At 38.0% G+C, this 18265-nt stretch overlaps 1 protein-coding gene across 1 annotated transcript; it reads right to left on the bottom strand.

Annotated features, from left to right (window-relative positions):
* Positions 1 to 269: 269 nt before the first annotated feature.
* LOC108428628 (transmembrane protein 87A) lies at positions 270 to 15526 on the bottom strand. Its single transcript, XM_017699738.2, has 21 exons — positions 15364 to 15526; positions 15072 to 15235; positions 11386 to 11443; positions 10871 to 10971; positions 9852 to 9968; positions 9303 to 9347; positions 9034 to 9081; positions 8621 to 8771; positions 8440 to 8501; positions 6125 to 6308; positions 5563 to 5662; positions 5184 to 5277; positions 4959 to 5030; positions 4466 to 4574; positions 3881 to 3939; positions 3664 to 3767; positions 3376 to 3455; positions 3005 to 3069; positions 2761 to 2822; positions 1343 to 1373; positions 270 to 1199 (listed from the first exon to the last, which is right to left on the bottom strand). The coding sequence occupies exons 2-21, from the start codon at positions 15168 to 15170 to the stop codon at positions 1158 to 1160; spliced, it is 1683 nt and encodes a 560-aa protein (XP_017555227.1). The 5' UTR covers positions 15171 to 15235; positions 15364 to 15526; the 3' UTR covers positions 270 to 1157.
* Between the last annotated feature and the right edge of the window lie 2739 nt (positions 15527 to 18265).

Below are 18265 nucleotides of genomic sequence, written 5' to 3'. Positions count from 1 at the left end.
ATGACCTGTCAGCGGAGGGGATCGAACCAGCAACCTTCCGGTCACAGGGCTGGTTCACTAACCTCCAGCCCACGACTGGAGTCAAATGGAGCCCCCCTAACAAACGTGGAGTGGACGGAGCAAGCCCCTCTACTGTCTCCCTGTTCTAAAAATCTATTTAATGTGATAGTGACCTGAAGCATACTACAAAATGAACACAAGATTTTTTTTAAGGCAAAGCACGAAGAAGTGGAATGTCCTACAACAGTCAAGTCAATCACCTGACTCAGTTCAAAGAAGCATGCATTTAATTTATGGACAACAGCTGCATTAAAAGCCTGGCAGAGCAACACCAGGGAAGATGTCTTTGGGCTCCAGTGTTCAGCCAGTCATTGATTGCAAAGGATTTTCAACCAAGTGTTGATTTATGATGTATTATATAAAACAATTTGCACTTTAAGGCTCTTTTAATCTCTAATATTCTATGGTAGTCAGGTAAAACAACAGTAACTTTGCTGATGTCAAAATATTTATGGATCCAAATACAGCTAAGGCAATAAAATACAAAAAAAAAAAGATATACAAAGAATTACCACAAACCCCTTACACAGGGGTTCATTTTACTCTTAAAACATGGATTAGAAACTAAATAAACATTCAGTTTTTTTTTTATTTCAAGTGACCTTGTTCACAAAAATAAAAGACAAGCTGTGTGCAAAATAATTAAACCCATTAAAAACCGTGACCAGTATGGTATTAAAAAAGTAACCAGTTTGCATTTTTGGCATGTATACTAAGGATGGGTAATCAAACCCATCCATGCACTGAGGAACAGCTGTAGGTCAATGGTTAGTAAAGTCAGTCACACCCCTAGAATCCCAGTGTTTCCCAGCCGTACAAAAAAAAAAAACCAAAAAACCTAGAAGTGGAGTAAAAGACCTATAGATAACACAGTAAACAGAAACATCAAGACCAAGTAAACTTTCATTGGAGATTTTAAACCAAGCCTAAGACTCATTTCCACAGTTTGCCCCAGGCCAGAAACTGTCTCAGCTCACACAAATAAAAATCCCTGCTTCTAATCATGGCTTTTAATTAAGTGACATTTCACATCATTTTCCAAGTCCTCAGCAGCACTGATGAAAAAACATTCTTGCTTCTTTGGCCTTATTCCAAGTCTACTCCATCTTGGACCTCTCCATCTTGGTTTTAAGAAGTTCCTGGTATGAGGAAGGGTGACAGATAAAAGGAAGAGTAAGATCTGTTGAGGAACGCCACTGAAAAACATCTGACTGTGAGCATATAATGGAACAAAATGTGACCGTGATCATAAGACACAGGAAAAAGAAGAGAGTCAGTTTACCTCCTCATCATCCAGCACTGCAGGCAAAGCTCTGTAGAAAAAGAGAAGTGTTCCAAATTAGATGTACAATAAATAGGTGCACTTCCTTTAGTGAACAAAACTGAGTGAAGCAGAAAGCCACAATGCAGAATACTGAGTGAGTGCCACTGCAGTACTGAAGCAAACAGGGACAAAAAATAAGCATGAGGAAAACAGAAGCAGTTAGAAATCAAATGGTCTAAAGTACATATTTTTTATTCCTTCATTGGGAGTTAAATGTCACTCTTAAAGGGGAATTCACCAAGGGCGAACCAGACTTCTGACGCATTTACTGCCTTTGTGAGCTACATCACAGAAAGCTATTACATGCAATGGTTGTGAAAATATTGCATGATTTATCTATATTATACCATTATTAACATCACATATCACACTGAGATGATGTGTGTGATGCTGGTGTCTGCACAGATCTAAACAATTCCAACAGTTTTCACACACCTCACACTATACAGAGTTCTTCATATATTCATACTAATGTATAAAGCTGGTAGTTGTCACTGAGTGCATTTACATTTCACAACTGCAGAAAATCAGATTTTGTCAGTGATCTGACCAACACGTTTATGTTTACTTGAGTAACCTTTGCAACTTGCCAATAAGCTCATCGAAGATGTGATGTAAACATAACCTGAATTAAAAGTTCATGTTGCAACTTATATATGAACATACATCATATAGAAAGTAACAGTAACAGAGTAACAATCCAGTAACAGACTGGTTTTAATAGAGCTATTTCTTATATTTCTTAATTACTGCTCTGATAGGCCTCTAACAGTAGTCATCGGTTAAATAAAAAAAATTCTGTCGAGTGACAGCCTCTCAAGGCTTCTTCCTCTTGTTTTTAAGGAGTTTTTCCTTGGCACTGTCACCCTTGGCTTGCTCGTTTGGGGCTGGACCTGGATTTCTGTAAAGCTGATTTATGACAACATCTGTTGTTAAAAGCACTATATAAATAAATCTTGATTTGAATTGAATCTTAAATAGGCTCACTGAACATTTTAGATCATCATTTTATAAAGAAAAAATGGCCATATTTGCATTATAGTCACCAAAACCTCTGGTTACCATCGCAACCACTGCATAGAAAATCTTAACTGTTAGGTTTCTCTATAATGCACAATTTCACCATTTAAATCAGTGATGTTGTTAACCTTTCAACGATTAAATGATGTAAAAAAAAATTTTTGGGGGGTTAAAAAAAAATTCCCTATGTTTTTGTTCTTGAACAAAACTTGCTCAATGAAACAAAATGAGAAAACTGAAGAACTAGTATTCCACTCTGTATCTGTACACTGCTCTTGTCTTTCTTAGTTTTGGTTACAAAATACCGGACATATTTTCATATTAGGCCAAAGTAAATCTGGGGGAGTTATACTCACACGTCGATTACAGTTGTAGGGACGTTATCTTCCACCCATTTCAGGTCATCATCTTGTGAACTCTATGGGACACACAGCAGCAAAGAGAGCATTCAGAGCAGAATGACTCATTTGAGATGCCTGGAAAATCGGCTTAACTTCCTCACTGGCTTCACAAACGGTCTTAAATAAACTTTACAAACTGCCGTCTATAAAGAGTACTCAAAGTTGCATACAATGTGTAAATCAAATGCATCATCCTCACCTCTTTGCCAAGCGGTTTCTGACTGTTGTGCGTCTCTGACTTTGCCCCTCTCATTTTCATTCCCTCTGAAAATAGAAGACTAGATTCCATTAAAATGAACTAGCCTTGCAAAGAACCCACAACTCTGTTTAAAATACAGACAGTATTGTTTATTCTGCATTTAAAAAAAATTCAAAATGGAATGCACCCAGTGCCACTGGATGGAACCTGATAAGCAACTGTGCACAGATACAGACACGTTTTCTATGCGTAGCGGCAAAAAAAAACCAAAAAAAAAAAACCCCAAACAACAACAAAAAAAAAAACAACATTAAATGACATGTGAATAATATTTGCTTGTGTGGTGGAAAGAAGCTCTAGACCAATCTTACCAAAGGCTTCATTGAGCATAGGCTCCTTTACATCATCATCCTCATCAACATCCTCATCAATCAGCGGAGAATGAGAAAATCTAGATAGAGAATATTGTCATTTTGCATTTTTCCCCACACACTCACTTGGATCTGGTACAATCACACAAGCAAGGGGTCACACACTGACCCCAGGACAGGTTCTCAGGTATGAGTTGTGCGTAAGTGGAAGTTGTGTTGTTTAAAAGCCACTGTTGGTGCAGTGCCTTCCATACATGATCATATAGCATTAAAATTAATTTAGCTAACCTTTGACTATTAACAGATGGTCGTAATAGTACCATAATGACCAGCAAGATAGTGGAGAAGAGCAACCTCCAGAAAGCATCATCCACCCACATTTCTCTCCAAGCCTGATAAAAAAAAAACAAACAGAAACTATTCAAAAACTATTACAGGGGTCAGAAATTATTATAGACAAAGAATAATTTTGCCACAATTTCAATTAAGAGTATGTCCTACTCACTAATTGACAGTCCACAAACTTGAACTGTTTAGTTGTCCAGATGATGAATATGATGGATGCTGTATAATCAAAAGCACAATATTGAATAGAACATTAATGTAAAGCATTAACATGATACATACAGCTCTGGGCAAAAGTTGAAGACCACCTTTCATTTATTTAATTTTCAAAATGGCTATTATGTCCAACTGGTTCATTTTTCATCATCAGCAGCTTTATTACAGCTTCCATTATTTTCATGAGATTTGCTTTCAGATTTTTCAGATAATCTGCAGGGATATTTTCCCACACATCCAAAGTCTTAGAAATTTGATAGATTTTCACCAATCATTATTCAAGTGGATTAAACAGATGTAAAAATATAGAAATATACATAAAATGGGAGTTAAATAAATGAAGGGTGGTCTCAGACATTGGCAGTGCTGTATTTACAAACCTCTTCCATTCATGTGATGCTTCATTGCTTACGCACACACACGCACGCACACACACGCACGCACACACACGCACGCACACGCACGCACGCACGCACACACACGCACACACACGCACGCACACACACGCACACACACCCCTATTCCTTACCCAGCACAGAGAATATGAGGGTATTGGTGAAGTGCTGGTATAATGAGAGCTTGACCACATTTCTTCGTAGCTTCAGGAGCCGAGTTGTGTGAGATAAACTGATGAAAACGTGCAAGCCAACTGTTAAGGATGCACAACTAGTGGACAAAATAAAGAAAATAAGGCCATATGTTAAATACATCTAAAATGTCTCAATTAAAATCATAAATGACTTCAAAGGAAAAAAAAATTGAACACCACTGGGAAAAGAAGTATGGCATGTTGAGTAATCTTTTGGTCAAAAGATTCCTGACTTCTCATTGCACTCCATCAGCAGCACACTTGAGTTAATTTACTAAAGGACTGTATACATCACACACACATATATATGCATGAACACATGCACACAAACAGGCAGTTGGTTGGATTTAAACAATATTGGCAGATTCTGTGACATTAATGCTTAGTTAAAGTATATGGATTGGCCGAGATCAGGTTTTTGTCAAAAGGATATCCACCACATGACACAGGAATCAATAAGGGAGAGACTGAGATTTGCAATAAGAGCCACTGTGCCGCTGAAACCCTGCACAAACAGAATAGTGAGAAAAACAAATACACAAAAAGAAAGTCAGAAACACATACAATCAGTCACAGTACATACTGTAAAAAAAAACAAAAAACAAACAAACACAAATTGTCTATAAAATAACTTCAAACTGAAGTTCACATCACTCACCCCTGTTACCCTGAGGACGCCCTCTACTGAGGAGAAGATCAGATAAAGCAGACCTACAGCCACCAGCCTGGGCACTGTAGTTCCCAACCTAGGTCTGAAAGCAAGAGAGAGTGAGAGAGAGAGAGAATATTGAAAAGCAGTCTTAAAACATGCACACATTATATTTCACATTTCCACAATAAACAAAAACAACTACTTTCAGGAACATTTTCACTATTCCAGCTATAAAATGAATTATTACAGCAACAAAAAGCAGCAGCTCTGGAGAGAAATACTTTATGAGATACTCTGATTGAAATGAGCAAACTGCTGTGTGTTGTCACAGTGAGATGTAATCATTTCCAAACTTGCTGGAGTTTGAACTATGGGCAGCTCTTACCTGACAATGCCATAGCCCAGACTGACTATGAGCAGCAGAATTCGAGCTAGAGATCTCTTCAGTGCAGACAGCAGCTCACCAAAGATAACAGCATGGTGGTCTGGAAATGAGGAGACAGACAGCAATTCCCTCTGTACCTCAAACATACCCAGTCAAAATTTGCCTTATATATGTGATGATTTAAGCAAGCAGTTTATACTGCCACTGCTACTGCCACTGCTACTGCCACTACTACTGCCACTACTACTGCCACTACTACTGCCACTACTACTGCCACTACTACTGCCACTACTACTGCCACTACTACTGCCACTACTTATTAGGGAGTTTTTTTTTAATAACATCATTAAGTTATATTACCCTGAAAATAAAGAAGCAACCTCAGATACCAATATGTCCTGGGTGATCAACAACATTTAAGCAAAGGATTTTTTTTGCCAACTCATTCCTTTAAAACAAATATCTTTATGACAGTCAAAACAGCCCTTTACTACTCTATAGCTACCTTGCATAATTAACACTAAACCCCAAAAAAGAAGATAATGACAGTTAAAGCACTAACTGTAGTCGCCGCTATATCGGATGCTCTGATACTCTGAGTAGAAGACAGCCTTTTCAAGCATGCCCAAGATGATGACAGCACCAATCCAGAACTGGATCCTGAGCAGGTCTCGCCAGTAACAGACCAGCCAGAGAAGCCACAGAGCTCCAAACAGCACGTACACGATGCACATGACCATGAAGAACTGCAACAAACAGACAGATTTCAGCAATATCATTTTGGTCTCACTGGAACTTGTGAACGTTGATGAAATGTCAGTCTGTCAAAATGTGTTTGGTGTCTGAAGTTGGTTTCTTTAGTCCTAGCTGAAGCCTAAAGTAGCTAATAAACTGCATTTGCCTTTTTTCCCCCCCCGATATGTTGCTGTGTTTCTATGTGGCTCTTCTTTAATTATATATTATGCTGTATACATTCCTTTATACAGCATCTTGAAGTATTGTTCCTATAATATGTACACATACAGACAAGAGACAGACACCCTACAAGGTGGCTGCTTCCACTGTTTTTAGCAACGTGATGTACTGTAATAAATAAAAACAGACAAAAGTGTGTCACACAGAACTCAGATATCACTTAAGTCTGCTACTCAATGTGGATTGTAATTTGCATGAAGCTACTTGTGCTCATAAGCTTCAATTATGGTTTAGCTAGTGATCAACTTTTCCACAAAGAGGCCAGTTTATTTTTCATTCCAACAAAGCAGGAGCACACATCATTAACTCTCTGAAGTGAGAAAATATGTAGAATTAGATGTGCTGTTGTTTATTTGGAATGAAAACCTGCAGCCACACTGGAGTTTGTGGATAAGACTTGACAGCCTTGGTTCAAATAGTAGATCTAGTACAAATCTAAAGAAAAGCACTCCAGAAACACCAAACATGTCTTTGCTGATCGACTGCATTTGAAGTAAAGAGAAAACCGTAAGTCAGATTTTGTGCTAAACGATTGCTTTAACATGAAATACTTGTTGCTTATATTAAAAGGTGAACTAAATTAAAGAGAATATTCCATGTAGAGGGATGGCAGAAATGAGTGAATGTTTGTGTGAAATGTTTTGATTTTCTTGGAACTCTAGTGTTCAAAACAGAACACACATGTTCTCCCTTACGGAGTCATTATGATCTGGATTCAGCTCCCTGATGAAAAATTTGTCACCTTACATATTTAAGGTGGTAGTACCTTCAGTACTGCAGATGACACAGCACAAGGATGATCGGGCTATAGATACCTGCAGGGTGTGTGACAGGATTCATAGATTGAGAAGAGGTGGTACACCGCAGTGAATATCTCGTTCAATGTGTGGAAAATGGGTCGCAAAGCATATACTAATTTTAACAAATGAATTCGGGTCTACCAGCAGTGACAAACATCCCAGTCTACAAGAAATTCTCATCAGAATTGTGGCCGAAAGACAAAACTGACGGACAGGAACCTCTGGCATGTTTCATGGCTTGTGAATAAAAATTGCTTTGCTTCCAGGCAATACACAGTGTTCATCGTAGATCTCAGGAAGCCTTCAATGAGGACTGCATGCAATGTGTGGTTCACGTTGGAAGAGGCTCTGTGATGTTCTAGGGGTATTTTAATCATGCCTAAATGGGTAATTGGGTTGAGGTGACTGTAAATTTGATCCACATTGAGCTACTGGTTTTGCCTTTCTCTCATCACCTTCTGTATTCCAAGATGACAATTCTCACATTCACAGGGCTGCAAATGTGACTGGGTGGCATGATGAACATTCAGCTTTCACACATCTAGTCACAAATTCCCCAGAATTCAATCATCTGGAAAATCTGTAGGACTACCTGGAACAACGAGTAAGTCGCCATGGAAGGCATCCACGAAATCTGGCCGAACCGGACAATTCTTTAACACAAGTATGGCTGACCATGATGTCACATACATGCAGAAACTTGTCCAGTCCACAGCAAACCAAATCACAGCCATCATTCATGCTTGTGCTCGTGGAGGTATTACATGCTATTAGGTACGTTTCGGGCACAGGTGACTAATTTTTTGTGTGGTGAGCTTATGTGTGTGTATGTGCATTACTAATAACTCATAAATGGGCTCCATTCTTGGCACAGACACATGTATGTAATGTCCAGAAGTGAAATTGAATGCATAATGCTATCAATATTCAGTTCGTACTAAATATTTGAAAATTTATGATACCACTCATGTGATATCACATGCGAATGTAACAGTTTAAATGTTTCAGAATGATCATCACTAAGAAGGAGGAGATGGTGTTGGTCTCTGACAGTTTCAAAGCTGCTAAACACTACATATTATTTGAGACAGACAGCACTCACCATCATTAGAGGCCAGTCAGCAGGTGAAGAGTAGTCATGAGGACCCTTCACTTTTACCATCACTGCAAAGACCGACACACAGAAATGGACAGACATCATTATCAGGATTTTTAAAGGTATGCATTTACTTCACTGCTCTGTAAGTAAACTAGAAGAGGTTACTGTAAAATGGGTCCTTTACTTGTAAGTGAAAAATGCTCCAGTGAATCGCTGGAAACATCACTGTTCTCTGTCTGTCTGCGCCCTCTACTGGCCTCAGGACGTACTTCTGGATGAAACCTTACAAGAAACATGTAGGGACTGTTCGACCACGACTGGGCAACTGCACCTTCCTGAATGGGGCATAATGGAAAATATACAGTTCATAAGATCTAATAATAATAAAACCACATTCAATTTAGTGTGCATAAACAGCCGTTTATGCTTTATTAGGACTTTTTTTTCATATTTGTATTTAGTACAGCTATATGAATGTTAAAAAGTTAAAGGCTTATTGCCAAATACTTATTTATTATAACACTGTGATTAAAAAAAAAAAAACATATAAAAAGAATACAAAAAGTTTCAGTGATCTGTGCTTAAGATGGCTCTCACCAGCTTGTTCTCCCACACATTTCCTGTTTGGTTTGTAGGCTTTTCTTCCTATGAGCAACAATGAGTTGTGAGAGGTGGACAGTAAACAGCTTTTCTTTCTCCATGCAAACATAATACCAATGCAATTTTTTACACAGCTACTAATTATGAAATTCTTCATTTAGCAACAAAATAAGCTTATATCTATGGCAAATAATTTGTCATAAAAAAAAATTGTTAAATCCAAGGGAAACATTGTATAAGCTATAACCAAATTGCTGAATGCTTACTTGACCACTGAGAGGCAGAACTGGCTGAAATTCTTTATAATAAACCTAGAAAGGACACACACACACACATACATACACACACAGTACCTGTATGTAATAATGCATCTAAAATTGCTAATTTTCTTCTATTAAACTTGTCATTTACACAGCGGAACACACTTGAAAACATCCTTCTTAACACAACCATGTCAGAGACATCATTACATACATGAGTGTAAAAGCCCTACAGCACACTTTCAAATAGCAACTATATAAATATCCATTACTTAAGTAGAATCTCAGTGTGATATCTAATGTATATCAGTAACAGGATGGGACAACAGCTGATGTTTCCTGACTTAGTCATCTGTTACAGAGCTGCAGAATGCAAAACCTTTCACTAGACAGGGAATTACTGGCCTTCAAACACTGTTCCAGTCACAATGTACACAAAACATACAAAACATACAAACCCAATTACAAACGTTGGCACTGTAAGAAGTGGAAATAAAAATGATATATCTTCATTTTTTTTTAACTGTGTGGGGTAACTATTGAGTTAGCACAGACCTTTTGTGTGAATAGAGACGCGCAGTCTTCAAAGTAGATGGAGCCCTGACTGTAGAAACCAGTCCAGTCCTCCTTCAGCTTCTGATGCATACCAAACATGGTCTTTGCAGTGTTGTCCTACAGGTGGATGAAAAAATTGAGTACTAACTTCTTAGTTAATAAGATGGTATTTTACATCAAAGCCAGCATGAAGACCTCAGAATACATGGGGCACTTATGTTTACAATACAATTCACATTAATCTAGTTGTTTAATTTACTGAATATATAATATATATATATAAACTACTGAATTGTGAAACACGATAAACCCCCAAAAAGTTTAACACAACTACTGACTTAACTTCACATTCTTGTAAGATTTGCTGTCAATGGAAATTTCTACGCCTGTAATGAATAATTTGAATACTTAAATATTTGTTCGCTACGTTGGCATTTGTTCCTCTATTCATAACTGGGAAGCTTTGCTTTTTTTATTCCACAAAAACTGTAGCATAAGAAAGGCCCACAAATTATGCAGATGTTAATAACAAATGTTGTAAATAACAATCTTACCATGTATTAATTATTTTCTGACAATCAATTTAGCACCAAATAAGCACATTATAGGGCATATATGCGTGTTGTGTCACAACGAAGGAAGAATACGTGACATGTAAACCATTACTCTTTTTACCTGTGGTATGCAACATCAATCCTCCTGGTGGCTTAGTCCACGCACATGTTTAGCATTCAGGATTCTAGATACATACTTACCCATCAGAGTAAGTAGGACATGCTTTATTTTTTTAAATCAACATTTTGTTAAAGGCGCCATTACTGGGAAATGAGAGCAAAGGTTGACCTTTACCACACCTAAACCTAATTATCTTCAAGCCGGAGCCGAGTCCTGCTGCCATATTTGATTTAGCCACACCCAGACGGTGTCAGGAGAGACTCTGTTCCACCACTTCCTGACTGAGCCTTCAAGTATAAAAACCTGAGGCTTTTTGTACACAGAGTGATTGTCAGCGTACTTACAGGGGTGTTGAATACTTCATTATAGCAGATGGAGGAACGAAGATACCAACTAACATTGAAGGCCAATTTTTTCTCCTCACATGCGGCCAGATCTCCCTGAACTGTACAGAAATGAAAAGGAAAGACTACAATTATTCAGATTCAGCACAGTTTTTTAAACATATTAAGCACAATATCTGTATTGACTTATAAATAAGACAGTAAATAGAATTCCAAAAACAACAGACCATTTAAGGCCCTAGTCAATTTCTGGACTGATCATTTATTATTTTTTATTTATTTGCCATTTCAAGACAATGTTGTGGTTCTCACAGTGAATGTGAAATTAATACCATATTGGACTGCAGGAAGGTTGTTAATTTGATCCCAATATTGGTTCCATTTTTTCTGGGGAAATTTGTTTTATCGATGTGCATACAATAGGATAACACTGAAGGTTTACACGTAAAACATCTGAATAGGAATAATAGTGAAGTTACTCTTTGAAAATCAAGTCCAATGAAAACAAAACTCACATTCCATGAAGATTGTGCTGTTGGGATATAAGGTCTTCCGAAAAACGCCATCTCTTTGCTGAAAAGCGGACACATACAAATAAATTTTTGAAACCTATTTAGCAAGTGTTGTATTCATAAGTATAACAACTTGTAGAAATTTAATTCCAAAGAAGTTGTGACAGCATGTGAAAAAAACACCATATTTCATGGTTTACCTTATGAACTTCATTGTTTTTTGTATATATTTGCTCATTCCAAATTTGAAGCCTGCAATACATTTCAAAAAAGTTGGGACAGGAGTGGGATTAGCAGTGTTGGATATGCTTGGGGACTGAAGATACTAATTCTGATTTTGATTCTGTTTGCTTGATCAGACACACGTTTTCCATAGTAACAGTTCTGGACTGCAAACAAGCCAGTCCAAAACCCACATTATCTGATGGTGCAGCCATTCTGTTTTAACATGTGCAGAAAATGGCTTGGTTTTCTCATGTTGAAGTAATCATGGGTGTCCCTGAAGAGGACAGCACATAAAACGCAGCATATGTTGCTACAAAATGTATTCCAGGTTAATGGTGATTTCACAGATGCAAGTTACTCAATAATACCCCCAAACCTGTGTTTTTGAACTTTGCACTGGTAACAAGCTAGATGATACTTTTCTTCCTTGGCTCAGAGAACCACAACATTCTTTGTTTCCATAAACATATATATGTACCTATATATGTTGTCGCCATGCGGCAATATCCATCACAGAAATATGTCTGTTTTTAATGCAGTAGCATCTGAGGGCTTGCAGATCATGGGCACTGATATGTGGTTTTCAATCTTGTCCTTTGGGCATGAAGATAATGCATTTTTGGCAAAGTTGCAAGTCTTGTCACATCATTTTCATATAAAGGACTAGGCCTTTCCCCAGAAGCTCCTTTTATATCCAAGCATGATTTGCATATAAGATGTCATTTTTACATTTCATAGTGTACCTAGTCTTAAATTGCCATTACCAACTTTTTTGGAATGCTTAAGTATGTGCAGAATTAATGTACAACCCCAATTCCAGTGAAGTTGGGACGTTGTGTAAACCATAAAAAAAACAGAATACGATGATGTGCGAATCCTTTTCAACCTATATTCAATTGAACACACTACAAAGACAAGATATTTAATGTTCAAATAGATAAACTTTATTGTTTTTTGCAAATATTCACTCATTTGGAATTTAATATCTGCAACACGTTCCAAAAAAGTTGGGACAGGGGCAACAAAAGACTGGCAAAGTTGAGGAATGTTCAAAAAACACCAGTTTGGAACATTCCACAGGTGAACAGGTTAATTAGAAACAGGTGAGTGTCATGATTGGGTATAAAGGCAGCATCACTGAAAGGCTCAGTTGTTCACAAGCAAGGATGTGAACAACTGCGTGAGCAAATAGTCCAACAGTTTAAGAACAATGTTTCTCAATGTGCAATTGCAAGGAATTATGGGTTTCCTCATTTACAGTCCATAATATCATCAGAAGATTCAGAGAATCTGGAGAAATCTCTGCAAGTAAGCAGCAAGGCAGAAAACCAACACTGAATGCCTGTGACCTTTGATCCCTCAGGCGGCACTGCATTAAAAACCGACACCATTCTGTAACGGATATTACCACATGGGCTCAGGAACACTTCAGAAAACTACTGTCAGTGAACACAGTTCATTGCTCCATCTACAAGTGCAAGTTAAAACTCTGTCCACATTTCAAATTGTTTTTGGAAATCATGGACGTCGTGTCCTCCGGGCCAAAGAGGAAAAGAACTGTCCAGATTGTTATCAGCACAAAGTTCAAAAGCCAGCATCTCTGATGGTGTGGGGGTGTGTTATTGTCCATGGCATGGGTAACTTGCACATCTGTGAAGGCACCATTAATGCTGAAAGGTACATGCAGGTTTTGGAGCAACATATGCTGCCATCCAAGCAACGTCTTTTTCAGGGACGTCCTGCTTATTTCAGCAAGACAATGCCAAGCCACATTCTGCACGTGTTACAACAGCATGGCTTTGTAGTAAAAGACTGCGGGTACTAGACTGGCCTGCCTGCAGTCCAGACCTGTCTCCCATTGAAAATGTGTGGCGCATTATGAAGCGCAAAACATGACAATGGAGACCCCGGACTGTTGAGCAACTGAAGTTGTACATCAAGCAAGAATGGGAAAGAATTCCACCTACAAAGCTTCAACAGTTAGTGTCGTGTGTTGTTAAAAGGAGAGGTGATGTAACACAGCGGTAAACATGCCCCTGTCCCAACTTCTTTGGAACGTGTTGCAGGCATCAAATTCAAAATGAGTGAATATTTGCAAAAAACTATAAAGTTTTTTCTGTTTAAACATTAAATATCTTGTCTTTGTAGTGTATTCAATTGAATATAGGTTAAAAAGGATTTGCAAATCATCGTATTCTGTTTTTATTTATGTTTCACACAACGTCCCAACTTCATTGGAATTTGGATTGTATAAAAGCGCCAAAATGAATGTTAAAAAAGAAGATAAAAAAAGTTGATAAGGTAAAACAATACATATCCTGTCTTTGTCCTGGTTTGTTCAAATACAGGTCAAAATAGATTTATAAATCACTTTGCTTTCTATTTTTATTTGCATTTTCCCCACTGTTCCAACTTCTTTTGGAATTGCAAAAAAAGAGAATAAAGTTATAAAGAATGAAGTCATACTAAAACTAACATCCAGATGCTTGTACTGGAAAGTGGTGGTCAAGTCTCAGGCAGATACCTTCACAGTACATGTATAGTATATTATTGATCATTTATTTCCATAAAGAACTTGAAATAAGTAATCAACTTCTTAACATTCCTTATGGTGTCTAGTTTACAGTAGTTCAGTTTACACTGTATAAATTAAAACCCTCTGAAATAACAGCAGTCCATAATTTGACAAATGATGCCAAAATGTTGAATGCTGGTCTATGTCTGATACAACATACTGTTCAAATAGATAACTGAGCCTGAACAAACTACACTGCATCATATGCTTAATGAGACAGATACTGACCATTCTACACCTCAGCAGTTACTGACCAACCAGCTATCATGCTTAAATCTCATCTGTAAACAGTGCTGACACAGCTCAGGGGTCAGAGGGCACTAGAACAATGCAGATTTCACTATTTACATGATGCAAGAGGGCAGAATTGGAGCTGCACTGCCGTAGTTAACAGCTGATTACAAAAGCATGAGGTTTGGGCATCAGTTAAAAGTTGCATCCTGACTGAAAAATCAGAACAGAGTGGTTGTCAACATGTTGGTATTCCCAGTGTTCAACGCCTCTGAGGTAAATATGTGTTCTTAAGTCCTTCACTGAGCGCTTGAGCTGTTGAGCTGCTACTCTCCGAGTAGGACTGGGTCGAGAAGCAGAGACCAGGACGGACAAACCTGATTCATTTTACCACATAATCATCCAGCCTTTCTTAAACTGAATCAGGTATGATATAGAAAAACAATCACACAAAACATCACACCTGTACACTACTGTGGCCCTCAATGACTCGATCTGCCTTACACGGTGATCCTTTTGCCTCCGGAAATTAAACAGGATTTACAGGAACGGAAGATTCACACTGTTGTAGCAGCTAGCTGGCTGGCTAGCAGGCAGACGCTAAAGTGTTAAAATATCTTACCGGCTAATCGTTATCTGTGTGCATCTTGATACTTACCAAATTAACATCTATTTTCCACAAGGAAACCTCTGCACCAAACGAACGGCATAAAGACGATAACAGCAAAGACGACAGAAACACCGAAGCATATGTCATCTTCCCAGTCAAACACTCCCGAGTGCCGCCCCCACCACGACACAACAAGGAGGCAGAACCGTCACCTGTGAGGAAACGGCTCTCAGCCAATCAGAGAACCCGCATCAGCATGCAGACGGGAAAAGGGGACAGAAATATTGCATTTGAAATGGTTCATTTTCTCCACATGCCGATCACAGGAAAAAGTGCTTACGTGTAGTTCTTTCAAAAGCAATGCCGTTTGCTAGCTTGGCTTGTTATTTCCTGCTCTTGTTCTCTGATTGGCTGATTGAGTACTGCTCTCTGACCGGGTAGTTCAAAACTGCACTCTGATTGGTTGATGGAATCCTGAACTTTGATTGTGTAGTGGAATATTACGCTCTGATATAGTTGTATTTTGTATTCTGATTTAGTCGTTAAATCTTGTACCCTGATTGGTCGATTACATCTTGTTCTCTGGTTGGTTGACTGAATTCTGTTCTCTGATTGGCTGGCTGAATCTTTCACTATGATGAGTTCAGTGAATCCTATACTCTGATTAGTTGAATGACTGGATTAGTTTAACCGCTTGTTGAGTCCTGCACTCTAACCGGTTAAAGGAATTGGTTGACTCTTGAAGTATGATTGGATATTTGTCTCTTGCTCTCTGATTGGATGATTGAATGCTGCTGTCTAATTAGCTAATTGTATCCTACTCACTCATTTGCTGATTGTTTCATGCTGCGTGATTGTGGAGTTGAACGTTGCGCTTTGATTGATTGATTGATTAAATCTTGTACTCTGTTCTCATGCAGTTCCCTGTTATCAGGTGTTGTAGTTATCAATCCTGGGCTTCTTTAATTTTCCCTTATTAACTTTCAGTGGCAGAATTACATTCAGAGTTTCCTTTGTGTGCTTTGAGAAGCTTTTGCTCTCCTCTCAAAGCTCCTCCCATCTCATTCCCATTTGTCCAGGGTTGGGGTCAGAGCTGATTCAACTTATCACATCATTGATCATCTTCATTTCAGCACATTTTTAAATGTTTTTCATGCTCCCAACACATCTTATTCAACTAATCAGCTCATTAACAGCCAATTATTAAGTTACAGTGGCTGTGTCAAAGCAAGAAAAGCACCAAAATGTGCAGGGCAGTGGGCCTCCAGAAGCCGAGTTAAGAAACACTGCAGTAGACTTAATACTGATGGCTTAAAACACTGTTTTTATACACTATGTTTCTAATCTAAATTAGTAAAAGATTTAGTTATATGCGTAAGTAATATGTATAGTACACTATTAGACATAAAAGTACTTTGCTGGTACATTTTTTGTTCATCAGTGTACGAACAATGTAAATGTAGGTAGAACAGGTAGAACAATGATTTAAAGGCCCAATTGTGTAACTTAAAATGAGTTTTTCCTAGGTAAATGTATGTGTTTGTACCTTTTCATACCCTCATGTTTTAAAGAAGAGCAATGAAATTAAAAGCCTTGAGATGAAACGGGGTTTCTGGAGCAGTGGTGGATAGTAACTAAGTAAATGTAATTCATTACTGTACTTAAGTAGTTTTTTGTTTATCTGTACTTTACTTAAGTATTTCCATTTTGGGCGACTTTTTACTTTCACTCCACTACATTTCAAAGTCAAATATCTGACTTTTTCCTCCACTACATTTTGAGAAATCTGTCGTTCCTTTTGGTTTTTGTGTGGATAAAAATGTAACATGTCAAAACAAAAGAAGTGCAAAGCAAGAACACCAATCAGGGCACAGCAGTCACTTTATTCTGAGCTTGTTTTGACCTGTTGGTCATACCAACCCAGTGCAAGCACACGGTTCAATGTCAGTGCAGCAGCATAAAAATTTGGGAGCACGTACGTCACCTAAATGATGAACTAACCTAACTTTGTTTAAATAGACCACAATATAGAAATATGTACACATATGCTGTCGTGACTGGCATGTTTCCTTTATTCTGAATTCATACAAACACTTTCATTTTATAGTAAATTAGTTTTGGTTAGTTTATGTTTATGAACAGAGACCTACAGATCAATATATTAAAGGAAGCTTATTTGTGAACCTGAGTTTAAAGCCAGTTTTTATTCAACTTGTAACTAATTTACCAAGTAATCTTAAACTGAAAGTTTGCTTGTTTGTAAAAGTGATTTCAGAGCCACTCGGGTCTCCCTGATGAAACCTGTTTACCTTCAGTGTGACTAATTAATGACGTTCTATTAAAAGACTGGTTTACCAAGAGAGACACTGGAGGATTTTCACCTAAAATGAGTTCATGAAGCGAGTCTTGTAATAAAAATGATAACAGGACATCAGAATCATAATTAATCTCTTAAGACTTTTACTTTTGATACTTAAGTACATTTGAAGGCAAATACTTTTGTACTTTTACTCAAATTAGGGCTAGAGTAAGGGTATCTCAAGTACATTATTTGTGTACTTTGTCCACATCTGGTCTGGAGTCAGTACAACTTGGAAAATAAGATTTCACTGGATTATGGTACAGTTATGTTCCCTGACTTAAGGTAGTGAAATGTACCCTCGAGGGTACCACCCTAGTGGCGAGAGGGGTACTGCCCCAGTGACAATTTTGTACTTCTGTTTCTGAGAGTGTTGGGTTTTGCTTAGGACCTCAAAACGTTCAGAAGCACAGATGGTTTCAGTCCCCTGTTTGAAACAACTTGAAAAGCGGACTAGCTTGTACTTTTCCTCTTAACATGCACTGCTGCAAAGTTCCACCAGAGGAGGCAGTTGGGAAGACTACAGAATTCAGCCTGAAACTAAGAAATGTGATTTTTATGGATTATAGATGTTCAGACGATCAGAACAAAAATGTTATTTTTTTTCTCATCTAGGCATTTGGGCTATAAGCTGTTCATGTTCTCACAACAATGTGGTCTGGGGTGTAGTCATTTACTGTGTTTTGGATAGGATGGTAATACACAGACTATGTGCTAAATGTTTGAAATTCAACACAGAAGGTCTGTGTAAGCAGACTCTCCCAACAGGAAATGACATGATATTCAAAATATACAGTTTTCTTTTATCACATTGTTTAGAGAGATCTAGCACATTGTCCATGGGGATGTCTGGAAAAGAGGCTGAATAACACTTGTTGGTTAT

The sequence above is a fragment of the Pygocentrus nattereri genome, chromosome 10 (assembly GCF_015220715.1).
Source record: "Pygocentrus nattereri isolate fPygNat1 chromosome 10, fPygNat1.pri, whole genome shotgun sequence".
Taxonomy (NCBI): domain Eukaryota; kingdom Metazoa; phylum Chordata; class Actinopteri; order Characiformes; family Serrasalmidae; genus Pygocentrus; species Pygocentrus nattereri.
This window is presented reverse-complemented; position numbering and strand designations above follow the sequence as displayed.

Excerpts from the sequence above, each read along its gene's own strand:
- LOC108428628 (XM_017699738.2), bottom strand. The coding sequence starts at position 15,170 with ATGACATATGCTTCGGTGTTTCTGTCGTCTTTGCTGTTATCGTCTTTA. Across the intron at positions 4,575-4,958 it reads ATTCCTGTGTCATGTGGTGG|GTTTTCATCAGTTTATCTCA; the intron begins ATATCCTTTTGA and ends GTTGGCTTGCAC. Across the intron at positions 3,456-3,663 it reads CCATCTGTTAATAGTCAAAG|ATTTTCTCATTCTCCGCTGA; the intron begins GTTAGCTAAATT and ends TTCTCTATCTAG.